The following is a 12,746-nucleotide window of genomic DNA, read 5'->3' as shown; positions in this document are numbered from 1 at the left end:
CCCTGGGGGGTGATTTCTCGCTTTCTGTCTCTATGTCTCTCTCTGTCTGTCTGGTGAGCGCACGCGCCCTACAATGAAAATCTCTCAAAAAAAATTATTTTGTCTAACTTTATCTATCTATCTATCTATTTATTTATTTAATTTGACCAGAGAGGGACAGAGCTAGAGAGAGAGAGAGAGAGAAAGTGAAAAGGCAAGCTGCCAGGTCCAGGACTCGAACACAGTTAGCTATGTGGGAGTCCAGTACCCTTAACCACCATGCCACCTGCTGGCCCCCTTAATTTTTTCTTTAAGAGGCTTTTTGCAGGACCAGCAGGTGGTGTGGTGGTTGAAGAGCTAAACACTCCCATATGGCGGACCACAGTTTGAGCCCCTGACCTGGTGGCTTGCTGTCTCACTTTCGCTCTCTGGTCAAATTAAATAGTAATAATAATAATAATGATAAATGAAACTAAATAATTCTTTAAAAAATAAAAGATAATCAGTATGTGACCACGTGGAGCTGGATATTATTCTAGCCAATACAAAGACATGGGCTTGGTTTTTGGTAGACTGATTTTTTTTTTAATATTGGAGCTGATCTGCAATCCCCCAGCATCTCTAAAGGTCTTTCCCGATGTTTAAGTACACCGGAAACCCAGGAGGAGCCATTCACTAAATTCTTGTCACAGAAGGGGCCTGACCAGGTGGACCTTTCACAGCCATGGCTATGAGTTCCTTGAAAACAGAGCAAAGAAAGACGACCCAGAGGACCAACTATTTTCTCGGCCACAGATATTAACTAGGACCTGCAGCCAGTCTTGTCCCTCCCTTCCAAGTTTAGTCCACATGCTGCCCAAGCCAGCGCCAACCGGAACCTGCGCACGCGGCGTTCGCTGAGGTCACGGTTCGATCCTCAGCACACGCCTGGGCCAGTCCCAGCTCCCACGGAGATCCGCGAGGGGCTGAGCGGTCGCGCCAGCAAACGCTGTGTTCGCAGATGGCAGAAGAGCCCAGAGGGGCAGAGTCGGTCCTGACTAAGCTTATCCAACCGCCACCAAGGCCGGGCACCTAACCCCGTGCTAACCTGCAACCTGCAGGGTCACGGTGCCCTCCAGAGTCAGGTTCGCGATCTGGATCTGGCATCGGTATGGCCCTCGGTCCTCCAGGCGCACGTCGCGGATCAGCAGGGCGACCCTTCCCTCTCGGTCGTCTCTCACCAGCGCCGTCCTGCCCTTATACGCCGGCATCACGCCTTCATCCCAGTCCTTCGCGTCCCGGAACACGTGAACAGCCAGGGAGCGCTGCGGGGCCGGGGACCGCAGCCACCTCACCTCCACCGGCGCCTGCACTGGCCAGAGCGGGAGCGGGCAGAGCAGCTCGGCGGTGCCCCCTAGCGGGGCCGTGTGGAACTTGCTGTTGTCCCCTGCGGGGCGCGGACAAAAGAGACAACGCGATCTGCGGGGCGGGGCGGGAGGGGTGCGGGAGAAGGAGTATGGGGAAGGACCCAGCCCGGGAAGGGCACTGGGCAGGACTAGGGGACGACAGAACCCCAAGAGAAATAAGGTCCCTGGCCAGCTCCCTACTCTGCAGCCAGCATCAAACGTCCTGCCCTGGAGAGAAGCTCGGACACTCTTACCTGACCCGTGGGCAGGCAGCTGGAGCAGGATGACCGTGAAGAGGCAGCGACAGCGCCAGGACGCAGAGGAACCTGCCATCTCCACCCGGGCTAGGACAGAACACAGGGAGGCACCTGAGAGGGCGGGTGAGCGTGATGTGAGAGGCGGACGTGGGCGCGGGCCCAGGTTCCATTCCCAGCGCTGCTACTTGCGCCTGCAACATTGTGACCGAACGTCTCTTCAAACCCGCACAGTACCCAGGCCTCCGGCAGGATGACCGCGAGGTCTGCAGGACGCCGGTGCACACGCCAAGGCTGGCCTCCTGGTTATGTCTGTAAACGCCCAGAGTGAGGAGGTTGGAGGGGGTGGAATGACCCCAGGGTAAGACGCTGAGTGTGACCTAGAGAGCATAGGAGGTGTCTGGAAGAATGGGAACTTACACCCAAACTAACCACGAAAGCACCTGTACTGGCCTCTTTTTGCATTTAGTGTCCAAGACCAGACTTGGGAAGTGCCTGTTTCAAGCTAATCTTCATCCACCATGTGGTCTGGAGGTCTTCCTTGGCATTTTAAGTTTGACTCTTAAAAAAAAAAAATTATTTATTGAGGCCAGCAGGTGGCATGGTGGTTAAGGACGCTGGACTCCCACATTGCCTACTGTGGTTCCAGTCTCCAACCTGGAGGCTTGCTTTCTCACTCTCACTTTCTTGCTCTCACTCTCAACCTGTCCCTCTCAGGTCATGTTAACATAAATAAGTAAATAAATAAAGTTAAAATAAAATGATTCTTTTTAAAAAAAAAATGGACACTGGACTCCCATATGACCTACTGCAGTTTGAGTCCTGGACCTGGTGGCTTGCTTTCTCACTTTCCTTTTCTCTCTCTCTCTCTCTCTCTCTGTTTCTCACTCTCGCTCTCGCTCTATCTCTCTCTCTGGTCAAATTAAAATAAATGAAAAAGTAAATAAAGTTTTTGAGAGGTTTTTGTGATAGGGCGCGTATGCTCACCAGACAGACAGAGAGAGAGACAGAGAGACAGAAAGCGAGAAATCACCTCCCGGGGGGATGGTCACACCGCAATCCCTTCTCCTTCATTCTCCTCTCTGGATCTTGGGCACGCACGCACACGTGCCCGGCGTGAGTTTAAGCCACCGGGACTGGGACACGAACCGCAGTTGACTACATGGGAGTCCAGCGACATAGCCATTACGCTAACTGCTGGTCCCAGGTAGAACAATCTTTAACAGGATTTGGGGACTTTTCACTAAATCCGAAACAATAAGTTAAAAAAAAAAAAAAAAAAACCTTTTAAATAAGTTTCAATTTAGAGAGAAAATGCTAACAGCAACAACAAAAAGAGACAAGAATATAGATCAGAGAGGGCCACTTCTGGGGCAAGGATGGGGACAAGAGGTAAACTTTGTGGCTTTCCTTATGTATTTTCTATTGCAGTAGCCAAAGTTTCTGCCCTGAACATGGCTTTATCAGAAAACAGAGGCATTGAAGGAGGAGGAAGATGACCAGGAAGAGAAGGGAAAGGAGAAGAAAGAGCTCACACTGAGCAAAGACATGTGTAGCCCCGGAATCAAAGCAGCAGAACCAGAAGTCAGCCCCAGCCACTCTGGCCTCGCCCTCGGAGCTCTGCGTAGACACCAAGCACTGCTGCTGGATCTCTGATCACACACTCTTACGTGGCCGCAAGAACCATCTGGTCACCATGCTGATCTGCAGGGCTATTCGGGCTGGCCAGGATGGCCCCTGCCTCCATCAGATCCTCATCTAATAATTTATATATACACATGCATATATGTGTACATATATACACACACACATGTATAAAATGCATATATGTATCCTCATTTAATAATTTATATATGTATACGTGTGTGTGTATATACATACACACTACATATAAAGTGTATATATGTATACATAACCAGTATATATAAAAGTATAAGTATAAGATATATATAAGTTTAAAATATATATGTATATATACACACACACATATATAAAATGTATATATGTATATATAACCGGTATTGTATTATAGTGATGAACTTAATGTCAATATGTGATTGAATTAACACTAAATCATAAATATACTTTAAACTCGTAACATTGCTTTATATTAATAACAGCTCCCATGTCTTGCACATGTAGGCGCTGTACTACACTGTTTTGGCACTGACAACAACCTGAAAAGTAGATAGTATTGTCTTCTCTTACCCTTGGAAAAGGAAAGGCTCTCATACACTTCAGGGCACTGTGCAAGCTAATGGCAAGGACCTTTCTGGAAGCAGGAAGAATGTAAGACATGCAGAAGTAGAGGGACGGATGAGCAGCTCAGTACGATGAGTTACAAAACGGGCAGATTCCTTTATGAAAACTTTCCTCTAAAATACATACACATATAGGTGTTATGTATATGAGATTTCACCTCCTATGGCTCAATGCACATGCCACAAATTTGATATTCTGTCTGTCCTATTTATTGTAAGAAAATCTGAAAATATCCCTTTAAAAAAATGACAAAAATGTTAAATCATCTGTAATTTGTCCACCCAGCAATATTTTTCCAAACTTTTTCCTATGCATGCATATAATTTTGTAAAACACAGGACCCTACATACATACTGTTTTGATACCTGATGTTTTCACCAAGCGCTGCAGTCTGTGTATTTCCCAATGCCACTAAATATTCTTTTTTTTGGGGGGGGCGGTTTGCTTTAGGGAACGTGGACTCACCGGAAAGACAGAGAGAGACAGAGAGACTGAAAGCGAGAAACCATCTCCCAGGGGCGATGGCCATGCCGCAATCCCTTCTCCTCTATTCTCCTTTGGGGATCTTGGGCACGCACACATGCATGCACACACACCCAGTGTGAATTTAAGTCACTGGGTCCAGGACTCGAACTGTGGTGGACTACATGGGAGTCCAGCGACATAGCCATTACACCAACTGCTGGTCCCTAAATATTCTTTTAATGACTTGAGTGTTCTATCATGGATACATGAGGATTTAAAAAATAATTCTATATTATTTGGGGACCAGCAGATGACGTAGTGGTTATGTCTCTGGACTCTCACATGGTTGACCATGGTTAGAGTCCTGGACCCGGTTGCTTGAAATTCACGCTAGGCATGTGTGCATGCATGCCCAAAATCCCGAGAGGAGAATGAACCTGAGTGGCCATACTCTTGTGGAGTGATTTCTCACTTGGTCTCTCTATCTTCCTCTGTCCCTCTGGCAAACACACACACCCTATAACAAAACTCTCTAAAAAGTATTCTATATTATTTTATTGGGATACTTATTTGGATATCATCAGGACATTCAGGTTGTTTTCCAATGCATTGCTGTAACGCACATTGCAACATAGCACATAGATTGAGGGCTAGAATCAGAAGGGTTAATCCTAGTTTTGGCTTGGTCCCTAGCTAGCTGTATAACCTTGTAAAGCGAAGCAAACTACTTAAACTCTTACCACTTGAGTTTCTCATCCTTAAAAGAGGAAGACTTTGGGACCAGCAGTTAGTGTAATGGCTATGTCACTGGACTCGCACGTAGTCGACCGCGGTTCGTGTCCCGGACACGGGGGCCTAAACTCACGCCAGGCGTGTGTGCGTGCGTGCCCAGGATCCCGAGAGGAGAATGGAGGAGAAGGGATTGCGGTGTGGCCATCCCCCCGGGCGGTGATTTCTCTCTTTATGTCTCTCTGTCTCTCTCTGTCTTTCTGAGGAGCGCACGCGCCCTATAGCAAAAACCTCTCCAAAAAAAAGAGGAAGACTTCATTTCACTGCCAAATCGCTCTCCAAAAACAGCATACCAATTTACTGAAGTACATGAAATTGCTTGCTTTCCCACGACCTTGCCATCCGTGAATATTATCATTCTTTAAACCTTTGTCAATTTGTTGAGTAACAAAATTATATCTCTTTAAAAAAACAAACAAACAAACAAACTGTGAAGTTTCATCTTAGCTTGTAAACTTCTTTGATTTCTCACTTATTTGGACTTCGTCAATTACCTGTCTATGTACTTCGCTACTTCTTGGGGTGGGTCATTTGTCTCTTAGTTACTTACAACGTTCTTTATACAGTAGCCATTCTTTTCCCACTACACCTGTTGGAGATATTGCCTCCAACAGGCAGTCACTTACATATTAGTTAGAAACAGTTTAATTTTTTAAATTCTAAATCAGAAAACAACAATTGCAACAAACATTCCCTTTGCAATCACAAGCAATTTCAGAAGACCCTACAAACCTACAAACCTACAAACCACCGGCCTGAAAGCACACACACAGGACACAGTCAAAGGAAGAGCTGAATACACATTAGCTGTAAGTAATAAGATGACAATCGTTAAATAAGAATCTTCAGACAAAAGTCATCCAGCTCTCTTGTCGCTTGTCTTCTTTTCATGGTCCGTAAGTGTCTATTAACTGTTCATGAGTAAAGAGAAAGGGGACTATTTCTCTACCAAACCTGAAGGAACTGAGAAAGTTAAAGAACTGGAAAATAAATAAATAAATGAGAGAGAGAGAGAAAGAAAGAAGAAAGAGAGAGAGAGAGAAAGAAAGAAGAGAAATAAAAGAAAAGAAAAATGAAGAGAAAAGAAAAGAAAGAAAAATGAAGCGCGGGGAGAGAACTCACCACTTTTGGAATCAGGGACCCTCATCCGTCACTGACAGAACCAGTCTCCACGCTGGGAACACCCCTCCTCCGTGCAGAATCATCGGTCATCGGGAAGGAGCGTCAGGAGGGGCTCCGGGCACATCTGGGAAGAGTTCGTGTTTTATTCTAAAGCTGGAAAACCGAAGCCAGGGGTTCCCCGTGCCCCACAGACTCCCTTCTAGCTGTCACTGTAAGCCAGCAAGCCACACCCTGCCTGTCTGTCCCTGATAAAGAAACAGAGCAAAAAAGTGTCTCCTTAAGAGGAGGGAGCCACCAACTGCCTTTTTTTTCTTTCCCTCGAATGTCACCCCCAGGAAATGTTACCCCTTTGCATCCTTTATGGATGCTCCCCTTTGCTTTTCAAATCAGAGTTCATTGGAAGATTGGTTTCAAAGACACCCACCAATTTGCCACCTTCTTGAACTCACTACCTTTATCTCCGGCCACACCCTGAGTGTGTTCTCTGACAAACTTGCTTACTGCCCCTCAACGAGTGATTAAAAACCCTTTCTGCCTGTCTTGCTTTAATAACACCCATAACTGTACATTCGTAGTAGCTGTAATTTTATCCTTAACAATGCATTCTATACATTTATTATTTTAATTTCTCTTTTTAAAGAATTATTTATTTAACTTTATTTATTCATTCACTTATTTTAATTTGCTCAAAGAGAGACACACATACAGAGAGAGAGGGAAAGTCAGAAAGCAAGCCACCAGGTCTGGGACTCAAACTGAGGTCAGTCATGTGGGAGTGTCCAGCGTCTTAACCCCCATGCCACCTGCTGACCCACATTTATGATTTTGAACTTTATAAAGGTGGAGCCCATTAAACATACTTCCCTGTTACTTCTTTTTGTCACTCAACATTAGTTCCTGTGTCTAGCAGACACCTGTGAGGCCCACACCATGTCCCCTCAGCCTACCCAATTCTGACGTAGCTGCCTTGCAGGCAAGCTGTCAGGATGCCACCTCACAAGCACTGGCACCTTTGCCTCCTGTCTCCAGGCTCTCTACAAAGCCTTAGAAACTTGGGGCCTGGAGTAGCAGATGGCATAGCGGTCACATTGATGGATTCCCACACTGCCAACCGCAGCTCCAATCTTGGACCTGGTGATTTAAAACTCACGCCAGGCATGTGTGCATGCATGCCCAAGATCCCAGGAAGAGAATGAAGAAGGGATTGCAGTGTGGCCATCCCCCCAGGGGGTGATTTTGATTTCTCACTTTCTGTCTCCCTGTCTCTCTCTGTTTCTCTGGTAAGTGCACATACTCTGTAGCAAAAAAAATCTCTCCCCCCAAAAAAGGAGATAAAATTGGGGCCAGCAGGTGGCACAGTGGGTAAGCCGCTGGCCTGCCGCATAGTCCACTGCAGTTTGAGTCCCGGACCTGGTGGTTTGAATTCACACTGGGCATGTGTGCGTGCGTGCCCAAACTCCCAAGAGGAGGATGGAGGAGAGGGGATTGCGGCATGGCCAAGCTCCTTGGGGGTGATTTCTAGCTTTCTGTCTCTCTCTCTCTCCAGCAAACGCACGTGCCCTATAGCAAACACCTCTAGACAAAGAAGAAGAAAGCTGGTCAGCCCAGGAGCTCACCAAGTTAATGCCTGGGATCATCAGCTCAGTGATGGGAGTCAGTGGAAAATGCTCCTTCATCCCTTCAGAGGGTCTGTTCTGAGCAGCGTCTGCATGATTCCTCTGAGAGGCCCAGTGGGATTGAGCACAGTAGCCCACAGTCATAAATAGCTCAGAAATGCACATTTTGTTGCCTTTTCTTCCTTTTTTGCTCACTTCTCATTTCTGCTTCCAGGAATCACCTTTTAAATAAACTCTTGTACCAAATGGCTCTGCCTTCGGGAGTACAAAAGACTGAAATCCATCCAGGTGACTGCAGAGTCCTCGCACACTCATTCACTGCTGTGTGGTAGGCCATTGTGTGAGATACCGACAGTTTCTCCGATCTTTTGTTGATGGGAACGTGGGCTGTCTCTGGGCTTTTGTTTTTACGTACACCACTGCTGTGAACGTCCTCACTGCTGTGAACGTCCTTGAGAAAGGCTTTGTGGTTCTCTAGAGCAGCAGTTCTCCATGTGTGGTCCATAATCCTGGGAGTCCCTGAAGACCTGCTAGGAGATCTACATCCATAATAACACCAGCAAACTTAAAAAGAGTTCATGGGAAAATGGGATAAAGTACACATTTGTTTTGATACAAAAAGCTTTTTAAATCCATGCATACTTTTTTGATAGTAAGCATGTTCATATATGCAAATTTTCATATATCTCTTTTCTATTTCTGTGAAAAATGTCACAGGCAATTGGATCTGAATTGCGTTGACTATATAAATTAATGTGGGCAGCACGGACATTTTTTTTTTTTTTGAGAGGTTTTCGCTATAGGGCGCGTACGCTCGCCAGACAAACAGAGAGAGACAGAGAGATAGAAAGCGAGAAATCACCTCCCAGAGGGGATGGCCACGCCGCAATCCCTTCTCCTCCATTCTCCTCTTGGGATCTTGGACACACACGAACACACACCCGGCATGAGTTTAAGCCACCAGGTCCAGGAATCGAACCACGGTTGACTACGTGGGAGTCCAGTGACATAGCCATTATGCTAACTGCTGGTCCCAGCATTGACATTTTGATGATATTGATTCTTTCAATCCAAGAACATGGGATTTCTTTCCCTTTTTTGGTGTCATATTCAGTTTCTTTTTTCAGTTTGTCATAGTTTTTCTTGCAGAGATCTTTCACCTCTTTGGTTAGGTTTATTCTCAGGGATCTTATTTATTTTGTAGCTATTGTCAATGAGATTGCTTTCTTCAATTCCGTCTCAGTGTTTCATAGCGTATAAAAAAATCATGAAAAAGGACAATTCAAATGTAAGGAAATCGGTGCAGTCTCTGTGGCACAGCTGTTGATTACTAAGATGCAGTGCTGGGAGCCATATGGCTGACCACGGGTTCGGGTCCCTGGCCGAGTCACCTTGAAACTCACCAGGCATACATGTGCATGTCTGAGATCCCCACAAGCTGGAGGGCTGGGGAAAGGTCATCGTGACATGACAAGACTGTCGTGCTTCTCTCTCTTCCTCTCTTGTGCATCCTCAGTTGCCCTCCACCATGAATAACGTAAGGAACCTTGAGAACAGATAAGGAAATGGATCACAGAAACTTTTCCCAGAATTGCAGAGTATGTTCCTGATTGGAAGGGGTCATTGAGTGCCTAACAAAATGAATAAAAAAGGTTTACAGAACACATCAGTATAGAAGTTCAGAACATCGAGAATAAAGCAGAAGGGAGCAGCTCTGAAGTGGAGATGGGAGGCGTGATGGTTTACATCTCGAACAAATGAGTATTGGACGCCGGAGTTAGTCCCCATCGAGGTTATCTTTGATAACAGATTTTTTTTCCTGGGGAATAGCCGAGTTTGTAGTTTTATTTTTCAAAACTCTGCTTCCACAAGACCTGAAAAAGAGAAGAGGCTATGGAAGCTCATCTGATTCCAGATGTGATGATGAAAGAGGGCCCCCCGGAAACTCTCCCCAAAGAATGGGTCAGATCAGTCATGGCCCCAGTCGTCCTCCAATGTCTGGTGGACGAGGAAGGTGAACGTCTGCTCTAAGAAGCAGACAACTGGGCGTGCGCTTTCATAAGCAGGAGGAAGTCATCAGGAAGGAGAGGTCTGAGCACGCCAGGCAAGTTAGATGAGTGTGCCTGTCTGAACGAGGACTGCTCTGTGTCCTCACAGATGAGTGAGGTCATGCTGGGAATCCCCCCTGCAGGGCTCTGGCCCAACTGATAACGCAGTTCTATAAATGCACATGTTTGTCTCATATCTTTTTGTATAGTTGAGTAAAGTATTGATAGTTTTGTTTTTCAAAAATAATTATTTATTTATTATTAATATTATTTTTTCACATGAGTTTTGTCAGAGAAAGACAGAGAGAGGGAGAGTGAGAAAGCAAGCTGCCAGGTCCACGACACAAACCATGGCCAGCCATGTGGGAATTCCAACAACTTAACCATCATGCCACCTGCTGGCCCAGTATTGATAGTTTTAATAAGTAAATATTTTTAGGTTGCAAAAAAAAAAGAAGAAGAAAGGGAAAAGGGCGGGCAAGTGGCATGGTGGTTAAAGCACTGGACTTCCACATAGCCAACCAAGGTTTAAGTTCCACATTGGATGGCTAGCTTTCTCATTTTCCCTCTCTATCTCTCTCTGGTCAAATTTAAAATAATAATAATAATGATAAATAAAATAAAATAGTTCTTTAAAAAAAAAAAAGGGGGGGGGATATCCCTAAAAGCCTCCAGAAACGGGACCAGCAGCTAGCGTAATGGCTATGTCGCTGGACTCCCACGTAGTCGATCGCGGTTTGCATCCCGGACCCGGTGGCTTAAAACTCACGCCGGGCGCGTGTGCGTGCATGCCCAAGATCCCTAGAGGAGAATGGAGGAGAAGGGATTGTGGCGTGGCCATCCCCCCTGGGGGGTGATTTCTTGTTTTCTATCTCTCTGTCTCTCTCTCTCTGTCTGGCGAGCGCATGCGCCCTATAGCAAAAACCTCTCCAAAAAAAAAAAAAAAAAAAGCTTCCAGAAACAAAATTTACCTAAAAGAAGTAATGATAAATCAGACTTCTTGGGAGTTCAGTCATATAAGAAGCTAGGTCAATGCCTTTAAACTTGTGAGGGAAAATAATTTCAACCTGAAATATCTGTCAATCAAGAAATTTTTGTTGTAAGGTGCATACACTCACTAGAGAGACAGAGAGAGACAGAAAGAGAGAAATCACCCCCAGGGGGAATGGCCATACTGCAATTCCTTCTCCTAGATTCTCCTCTTGGGATTTTGGGCACATATGCTTACGTGCCAGGCAGGAGTTTTAAGCTTCCATCCTCTTGGGATTTTGGGCACATATGCTCATGTGCCAGGCAGGAGTTATAAGCCTCCAGGTCCAGGACTCGAACCGTAGTCAACTACATGGGAGTCCAGTGACAACCATTATGCCATGGGCTGGTCCCAATAAAGTCATTCTTGGGCAAGCAAAGACTCAAAAGTTTACATCCCATAAACCCCTATAGCATGCACTCAAGAGCAAAAAATCTCTCTCAAAAAAAAAATTAAGTACATTTAAAATATAGACAACATTCTTTATTTTGATTTTTTGGCTATAGTGCACATGCACTTGTATGAGAGAGACAGAAAGAGGTAGAAAGAAGGAAAGTGAGAAATAACCCCCCAGGGAGGATGGCCACATGTGGTCCCTCCTCTTGCATTCTTCTTTTGGAGTTTTGGGCACACTAGCACAGGCGCCTGGCGCATTCTTCAAGCTGGGTTTGGGGCTCCAACTGTGCTGTTGGCCATGTGGGATCCAGCCACCTTCACCACCATTCCACCAGCTGGGCCCAGAGTTACGCTCATTTTTAAGACTTTTGATATTTATAGTACTAAATTGGCCTCCAAAAAGGTTGTAACAATTTGTGTTTTTGTTTATTTTTTTCAGAGGTTTTTGCCCTAGGGTGCGTGCACTGGTCAGCGAGACAGACACAGTGAGAGGGAAAGTGAGAAATCACCCCGTAGGTATATGGTCATGCCACAATCCCCTCTCCTTCTCTCTCTTCCCGGGATCTTGGGCACACACACACACCTGGAATGGCCCTCAAGCCACCAGGTCCATGACTCAAACCGCTGTTGGCCATGTGGGAGTCCGGCGACAATCACTATGCCATCTGCTGGCCCCATGATTTGTGTTTTTATTAGAAGTGCTGAATGTCCATCTTGGCTATTCATTCACCGCCTGCTTTGGGTCCATCATTTGTCTCAAATCTTGCCAGTTTGGTAAAGGAACAAAGGTAGGGCCTGAACATGCTTGCACTAGCCAGGTCATTGCCCCGTGAATCCCGGCAGTGGCACTTACTAGTTAAGTGACCGTGGACAAGTCCCTTAATCCTCAGTGCCTCTGTTCCTTTGTTGCTGGACAAGGGAACCGAGTTGTGTTAAATACCTGGTTCTTTGGGTCCAGATCTCTAAGGTTAGATTCTGCCCTAAGATGCAGAATTAAAAACCACGAACACATGTAAAGTAGGAAAAGAAAAACTTTAATAGAAAAGAGAAGGTTTTTTCTAGGAGATCTATTTTTTAAATATTTAAATATTTATTTAATTCCATTTGTTGCTGTTGTTATTATTATTTCACTTGACTAGAGAGGGGACGAGCAGTGTAATAGCTATGCTGCTGGACTCCCTTGGAGTCGACTGCGGTTCGTGTCCCAGACCCAGTGGCTTAAACTCACACTGGGCGTGTGTGCATGCATGCCCAAGATCCTGAGAGGAGAATGGAAGAGAAGGGATTGTGGCATGACCATCCCCCCTGGCGGGTGATTTCTCGCTTTCTTTCTGTTCCTCTCTGTCTTTCTGGTGAGCTCATGCACCCTATAGCAAAAACCTCTCAAAAAAAAAAAAAAA

At 45.7% G+C, this 12,746-nt stretch overlaps 1 protein-coding gene across 2 annotated transcripts in view; it reads right to left on the bottom strand.

The window, feature by feature from the left end:
- The window catches only part of ERMAP (erythroblast membrane associated protein (Scianna blood group)), a 23,816-nt gene extending 15,268 nt beyond the window's left edge, over positions 1-8,548 (bottom strand). The window contains exons 1-4 of one of the 2 annotated variants that reach the window (XM_006153724.3): positions 7,873-8,548; positions 6,257-6,380; positions 1,619-1,708; positions 1,067-1,405 (exon numbers count right to left, since the gene is read on the bottom strand). In XM_006153724.3, coding sequence (XP_006153786.1) covers positions 1,067-1,405; positions 1,619-1,708; positions 6,257-6,281 — 454 coding nt within the window. In that variant the 5' untranslated portion in view covers positions 6,282-6,380; positions 7,873-8,548. Of the gene's footprint in view, positions 1-1,066; positions 1,406-1,618; positions 1,709-6,256; positions 6,448-7,872 lie in introns of those variants that run through there. The other variant, XM_027773898.1, reaches the window with a different exon arrangement.
- Positions 8,549-12,746: the final 4,198 nt, after the last annotated feature.

The sequence above is a fragment of the Tupaia chinensis genome, unplaced genomic scaffold (genome assembly GCF_000334495.1).
Source record: "Tupaia chinensis unplaced genomic scaffold, TupChi_1.0 Scaffold000387_1, whole genome shotgun sequence".
NCBI classification, from domain to species: domain Eukaryota; kingdom Metazoa; phylum Chordata; class Mammalia; order Scandentia; family Tupaiidae; genus Tupaia; species Tupaia belangeri.
This window is presented reverse-complemented; position numbering and strand designations above follow the sequence as displayed.